This window comes from Otolemur garnettii, unplaced genomic scaffold, assembly GCF_000181295.1.
Source record: "Otolemur garnettii isolate 467f Iridium unplaced genomic scaffold, OtoGar3 scaffold00089, whole genome shotgun sequence".
NCBI lineage: Eukaryota > Metazoa > Chordata > Mammalia > Primates > Galagidae > Otolemur > Otolemur garnettii.
The window spans coordinates 457,322-464,542 of NW_003852484.1; the positions used below are offsets into that span (position 1 = coordinate 457,322).

Here is a 7,221-nt window from a genome sequence, read left to right on the forward strand (position 1 = left end):
TTTTTTTTTTTTTTTGTAGATACAGAGTTTCACTTTATTGCCCACAGTAGAGTGCCATGGTGTCGCACAGCTCACAGCAACCTCCAACTCCTAGGCTTAGGCGATTCCCTTGCCTCAGCCTTCCGAGTAGCTGGGACTACAGGTGCCCATCACAGTGGGCGTAGTTTGTTGTAGTTTGGCTGGGGCCGGGTTTGAATTCACCACCCTGGGTATATGGGTCGGCACCCTGACCACTGAGCCATAGGTGCTGCCTGCATATAACATTTTTAATGAAAAAGTAACCTTATCTTCTAAAACAAAAAAAATTTAGTGAGAAGCAAGGAATTGCTTTACATTTTTGCAAATTTCTTTATTGTTTGGCTTAATTTAATTGCATTCTCCTATCTGTAGTGACACGTCTTCTGCCTGTGGGGACACCGCATGTAGCACTTCTAAAATGTAACTGTATATTTTGAGAGAAAGAGAATTTTTAAAAAAGTAGACATTATTATGAAAATAGTTTTGGTATCACGGATCTTCAGGAGTCCCCATGCTTTGAGAACCCTGATGGAGTTTTACTGAAACATTTTAAAATAAATTCATATATTGCTTGGAAGGATGGATCCAGAGCTGCCATAAGGAAAAGGAGAGAACTTAACATTTTGTGATTTTTACGGAAGTTTGAAGAATAAAATTGCCAAATAGAATAGAGATGGGTAGCACTATTTTAGGTAAGAAAACTTTATTTGATCACTTTGTCTATTATCTAAATCATAAGATGCTGATATAGCAACCAAAACATAAATTTATAGTGAGAAATGTAATCAAGAACTAGATCAGAATGTTTGTTTCCAGTTGTGGATTACTGAATCTTTTCAAAATCAAAGGACAGCTATGGACCTTCTCGCCTGACAAATGAAGCTGCTTTCGAAGTCTCTCATATAATCATTTGTTTTGCAGAGGGAAAGGGATATGGTTTACCACGGTCTGTCCATCACTATGCTGTTTCACCTCCCTGCCCTTTGCCTTGACTTTGTCATCTTGGAATTTGTAGTCTTCCTTTTGGCTAGTTACATCTAACTGTTCTTGCCAAATCCACCGTGGAGGGACAGATACACACTCACATACAGGATGTGCACAGACTATATACACACACAGAGTTATACTCTTATTCTTAAATTTCTTCTTTTTTCAGGCTCCATAAATACCCTCATACATTGCTGACACTCTTTAGACAGTGTATTTGCAGTACAGTTAATTGTGTTACCTTTTTCTTTTTACATTTAAATAGTTGTTATACTTTTGGTCACCTTGATTCAACTTGGGTGTTTTCTGAGCAATATTTTGAAACAGGTTCTTTCTAGTGATTGTTAAGTATATCTTTTAAATGTGGTTCTGTTCTATTTTTATTCTCAGAATAACCATTTCTCTAAATTTGGGAACAGTTATTTTATCTCTGTTTGCTGACTACAGATTATTCTTTCACAATGTTTGTCCAAAAGGATAACAGTTGGAAAAATTTCGGTCCACAAGAATTTGTTTTATAGAGGAAATATGAGTCTTATTTTAAGAGAGGTAGCTAATGAGTCAGGGAGACTATTGAAGAGAGATATTAAAGCAGCAGAGCCTTGAGGATGGATGGGAATGGGATTAGTGCAGAGTATAGAGGGAAGCAGAAAGATACCTTCTTTTTACTCTACCAGGTAGGAAGATGAGTGAAAATACTAAAAATTGAAATTAAAAATTGATATGATCATGTGGTTCCAGAAATGGAGAAGAGAGATGATAAGAACATATCCTTCTGCCAAGTGACTGAGGTCTTTCCTGTAAAGTAGATCATATAAAATCATGAAAGCTTAGCAGGGGAGCTTATAATTGATACTATTGGCAGCAGGCTGAATTGCATATTCTTTACTGGGGAAATGACAAAAAAAGATTTATATTAATTTATTCATGGACAAATACTTTGGGAGATGATAAAGTCGGTTAGGTTGATAAGATTAACTGAAGTGAAATGGATGTTCTTGGATGTAGAGAAGTAAGATACTGAGAGTGAATGGATGAAGAGTCCAGAATGATTCCAAGGAGTCAGTTACCTTTTTGTTTGGGAGATGGGGTGGGGATGGGGGTACCACAAAATTGGCAAACCAAAGGAGGCATTTATTCATTATGTACTATGTCTGGTTACATTATTTGAGGTACATTTTATTGTATCACTTGTTAACATTATCGAATCTGGAAGAAAGAAGTTGGGAAGAGTTGTGGATTCGGAAGAACAAAAGGGAGGATATATATGATACATTTGCAGCTGTGATTCAATCTCTCGTTTCATCCATAAAGCCTATTGTATTATTGGAAACCTTCTTCATTTCTTTCTTTAATTTCCACACTTATTCTGTACACCATTCAGCTAGTTAGAGTGTGATATATGCTGTCTTTAATTATTAGTTTGGGTTTTTTGTAATGTAGCAAAACTCCACATCTACATTTTAAAACCTTTGAACAGGAGATCTCATAGTTAGAATGTGTTTTTAGTGCCTAGGATGGTGCTTTGCATATATTAGAATCTCAGTACATACAGAGATGTATGTATGTAAAATAATATACATTTTGTTATATTATTTTAGCCTTTCTGAATTGAGCACAGAGCAGGCACTTACTAACTGCTGAATAGATAAATCATTGAAAGCTGTTATGGGAAATACCAACAAAGAATATCTTACTTTAACCTATCAAGACAATAATTACATACATAGATAAATAGAAAAGTATGGGACTAATTTATTTATTTAAAGGCTAAAAATTAATTAAGTCTTGGAAAAGAAAGTCATTCTGGATTATGGGCTTGAGTTAGTAAATAGAATTAAGGGAAGGATTTTTTTCAGTATAGGTAGGGCTGTTTGTTTAAAACTGTCATGTAAGTTGTATTTTAACTTACACTAGTTTTGAGCCAAGGACCTCTTGAAGCATACATATATGTCTCTTGACCTATTTTGACCTAATAAAACATTGTAGCCCCAAGGAAAATAATTTTTTTTCCTAGTGTGGCTGTCAGTGTGTTAAAATCAGGAAGATTAAGAGTGAGAGACGGAAACAAGAAAAATGTCAGGATTCATTAAAAAATAATTTAAGAAAAATGTCAGGATAATTAAGAGTTATGTATTAGAATTTGCAAAAAAAGACCAACTCAGGCAGTATAGCAAGGGGCGAGGAAGCATGACACTATGGGGCTCTATTTCTGAGTATGTTGGGGGAGGAAGTTAAATTAGTATAGAAGGTAAATAAAAAAAGGGAGTCAAGTCTGATGGCTTCTATAGGTTCAAAGTGGGATGTCCAGGCAGGGCTGCCATAGCTTGGTGGTTAGCGCAACAGCACCCCCATCCCCACCCCCACATACAGGGGTGGCAAGTTCAAGCCTCTCCTGGGCCTGATTAACCAAAAAAAAAAAAAAAAGAAAAGAAAAAAAAGTGGGATGCTCAAAGGAATCTTGGCTCACTGGATGAGTAGAGAGCTTAGAATGTTAGGAGGAGAAGTGTCTGGATTTAGTCAAATCTGATTAAAGGAGGCTGGCTGTGCAGGGTCGTGGGTGGTGGTGGTATTTCTGGACTGGTGGTGAGATCAGCATTTTGAAATTCAGGCCCTTAGGTAGGCATGAGGGTGCTAATGGGACTGGGTAAAATGGTATGGTTCAAGCGATGGGGAAGAAACCAGAGGATTTGTTCTTGTTTTTTTAAAAGTCTGACATATTTTCTAGACTATTGCTTTCCTTGGTGCTCTAATGAATATTGTTCAAAAATCCCGCCAACCTGTCTTTCTATCTGCTGATGCCTGCTTTTGATTAATTATACTTTGGTTTATTTTATGTGTAAAGTAACATCATTTAAAAGACTATGTTTTTCTTTTAAAGAAAGAGTTCTCAAGGAAAGAATCAACAGTTTATGGATGAATTCTCTCTTTTGTTATACCTAAGAAGTTTCTTTTTGTTTTTGTTGATTATTGTAGTCTTCCTTGGATCAAAGAAGGCTTACATTTTTCTAGACCTTTTGCAGGTTATTCTTTTTTATAATGCCATCTCTCCCTCTCTCTCTCTCTTTTTCTTTTAAGACAGAGTTTTATTTTGTCATCCTTGGTAGAATGATGTCCCAGCTTACAGCAACCTCAAACTCTTGGGCTCAGGCGATTCTTTTGCCTCAGCCTCCTGAATACTGGGACTACAGGCGCCTGCCATAATATCTGGCTATTTTTAGAGATGGGGGTCTCTTGTTCAGGCTGGTCTCGAACTCCTGAGCTCAAGCAATCCACCAGCCTCGGCCTCCCACACGAGTGCTAGGATTATAGGCATGAACCACCTTGCCAGGCCTATCATGCCATCTCTTTGTGTTTTTAGATTTACCAACATCTTTTTTCAGCATTTTAGGATAATACCTTCTCTAAAGTTATACGTTACATAGAGAGGAAATTACTTTAGTCTGTTAGGAATGATAAGCCTACTCGAGCAATCTAAAAATGTTACTTGCTGTGTGTCTGTTGACATTCACTATGCTTTGATCCACAGATACTTTAGGTCTGAATTTGTGCTTTCGTGATGTTAAAAGTATGCCTTATAATTGAAAATGATAGAAGCCGTAATAGAATCATTACCTACATAATTATTTATATCATGTTTTTGTGCTAAGATTCTTGATTTGTGCTTCTTTCTTTGCCTACATTTTAGGAATTCATCCAAGTTTCCACTCATATTGTTGGTATGAAATCTCTGGTATATGTTGTGTTTTCTTCATAAACTCCTTCCACATAGCCATCTTCTAACTTTATACTATAAATCTATAACATGTTCATAATCTTATACACCCTGCTTTTTACTGTTCTTTTTTAAAAAAATGTGGCCATTAGAACATTGTACTTCTTGGATTATTCTCAAGGACTTTAGGATCATTCTAACTGTATTTTGTAGCCTGTTGAGTTGAAAGTTTCTTAGTTTTAAGATTCTTCTGGTTTTATTTCAAGGATGGTATGAATATGTCACAGTGAGGAGGGGATGACTGACACCAACAAATCTGATGGGAGTTGATAGTACTACTAGTGATCTTAGAACCTTTTTTTTTTTGAGACAGAGCCTCAAGCTGTCCCCCTGGGTAGAGTGCCGTGGCATTACAGCTCACAGCAACCTCCAACTCCTGGGCTCAAGCGAGTCTCCTGCCTCAGCCTCCCAAGTAGCTGGGACCACAGGCGCCCGCCACAATACCTGGCTATTTTTTGGTTGCAGCCGTCATTGTTGTTTTGGTGGGTCCGGGCTGGGGATTCGAACCCACCACCTTAGGTGTATGTGGCTGGCACCTTAGCTGGTTGAGCTATAGGCGCCGAGCCAGAACTTTTTTTTTTTTTAAGATTAATTTTGTCTTTAGGACAAGCAACTCAGAACTAAGCTTTAATGATAACATTGCTGAAATCTTAGTACTTCTCTATTATGTAGTTAGCATCATGTCTTTCCCCCCTACCCCGCTTTTTGAGATAGAATCTCATTCTGTTGCCCAGGCTAGAGTGCTGTGGTGTTAGCTTAGCTCATAGCAACCTCATATTCCTGGGTTCAAGCAATCCTCCTTCCTCAGCCTCGCAAGTAGCTAGGACTACAGGCTTGCATCACAATGCTCAACTAATTTTTCAGTTTTTAGTAGAGATGGGATCCACTCTTAATCAGACTAGTCTTGAACTCAAGTGATCTTCCTGCTTTGGTCTCCCAGAGTGCTAGGCTTACAACTGTGAGCCACTGCGCCCAGCCGGGTTAGCATCATGTCTTGTACAGAGTAGTGGCCTCAAACTATATGCAGTTCTATATGCACATTTGGTGCTGGTTTGTTGTAGAGCCCAAGTAAATACTGGCTAAGATTTTGTCAAAAATGTTGAGCGTAAAGATAATTAAATTTTCATTGGTAGTTTGACTTTAACCTTTCTTTTAATGTGATCATCTTTTAGAATTTCATGTTGTTTTCTTGATATTTTACAAAGAGAAAGCCCATCAAGATTTCTAAGTACCTTTTATTCCCTAACATTGTATTGATATTTGGAACTTAACCTTTTTTGTTTGTTCTTTTAACTTCAGCATCAGTTTCCTTACATGTGGGAGTGAAATTGATGTTGTGATGTCCTGACTTCCACTGTATTCTGCTAGGTCCTATGATCATCTTTCCCCAGGACATCTTTAATCTTTTTCTCAGGTAGATTTTTTTAAACAAAAATCTTAATTTATCCCTCAGTTTATGTACTCTTGATTCTTATTTCTCAATTGCCTATTAATGAATTTTGTGGCACACTAGTTGGTATACACACACAGTCACTCTGGTAGCACCTACATGTAGGGTTAGCAAAGGAGTCAACTATGACTTTTTTGTCACAATGGACTTTATATTCATTTCTAAAATTGGCTTTTTTTTTTAAACAGATAAGTGTAAAGCAAGAAATTACTTTTACTGATGTATCTGAGCAACTGATGAGAGACAAAAAACAGATCAGAGAGCCCGTAGACTTACAGAAAAAGAAGAAACGGAAACAACGTTCTCCTGCAAAAGTAAGAAAATATATATTAAGGTGGTGGTTGCTAACCTCTTAATCTTAAAAATATTGGTTAATCTCATAGGCAGGAGCCTGGCTAGCCCATTAAGGCAGATGTCAAAGTCGCATGTGATTTAGTAAAATTGGCATGCTTCACCCCTTCACCAAGAGGGAGGGAAGGGACGCATGCCTGCATGGAGGTGGTGAGCCATGGCCTTTGATTTTTTACTTCTCTTTCACTATGTCCCTTTTTTCTAAAAATGAGCTTTTCTTATCTCTCTCTTTTCTCTAAAAACTAAACATGGTATGTAGTACCCTTGTTCTCAGACATATTAGTTTTACATATCTAATATTACAGTTTTAGGAAAATTTAATACTAGTTATTCATCGGAAAAAGGTATGAGATACTATAATAGTGTAATGTCTCTGAAGGCAGGGACTTCATTTTATTCAGAACTGTATCTAAAAGCCTGGAATAAGAGGCATAATAGATAATAAATATGTTATAGGTGAATGAACAGATTAGTAAATAAACAAGTGACCCTGTAAATACTGCTATGAGTTACCTGCTATTTTTGTTTTTGTTTGTTTGTTTGTTTATTTTTTTGAGACAGAGCCTCAAGCTGTCACCCTGGGTAGAGTGCTGTGGCATCACAGCTCATAGCAACCTCCAACTCCTGGGCTCAAGTGAGT

General features: G+C 37.2%; 1 protein-coding gene across 2 annotated transcripts in view; it reads left to right on the plus strand.

Annotated features, from left to right (window-relative positions):
- Positions 1-7,221, plus strand: part of ZNF148 (zinc finger protein 148) — a 172,658-nt gene that overhangs the window by 91,975 nt on the left and 73,462 nt on the right. Inside the window, exons 1-2 of one of the 2 annotated variants that reach the window (XM_023516276.1) lie at positions 6,095-6,194; positions 6,419-6,544. In XM_023516276.1, the coding sequence (XP_023372044.1) occupies positions 6,467-6,544 (78 nt within the window). In that variant the 5' untranslated portion in view covers positions 6,095-6,194; positions 6,419-6,466. Of the gene's footprint in view, positions 1-6,094; positions 6,195-6,418; positions 6,545-7,221 lie in introns of those variants that run through there. The other variant, XM_003795069.3, reaches the window with a different exon arrangement.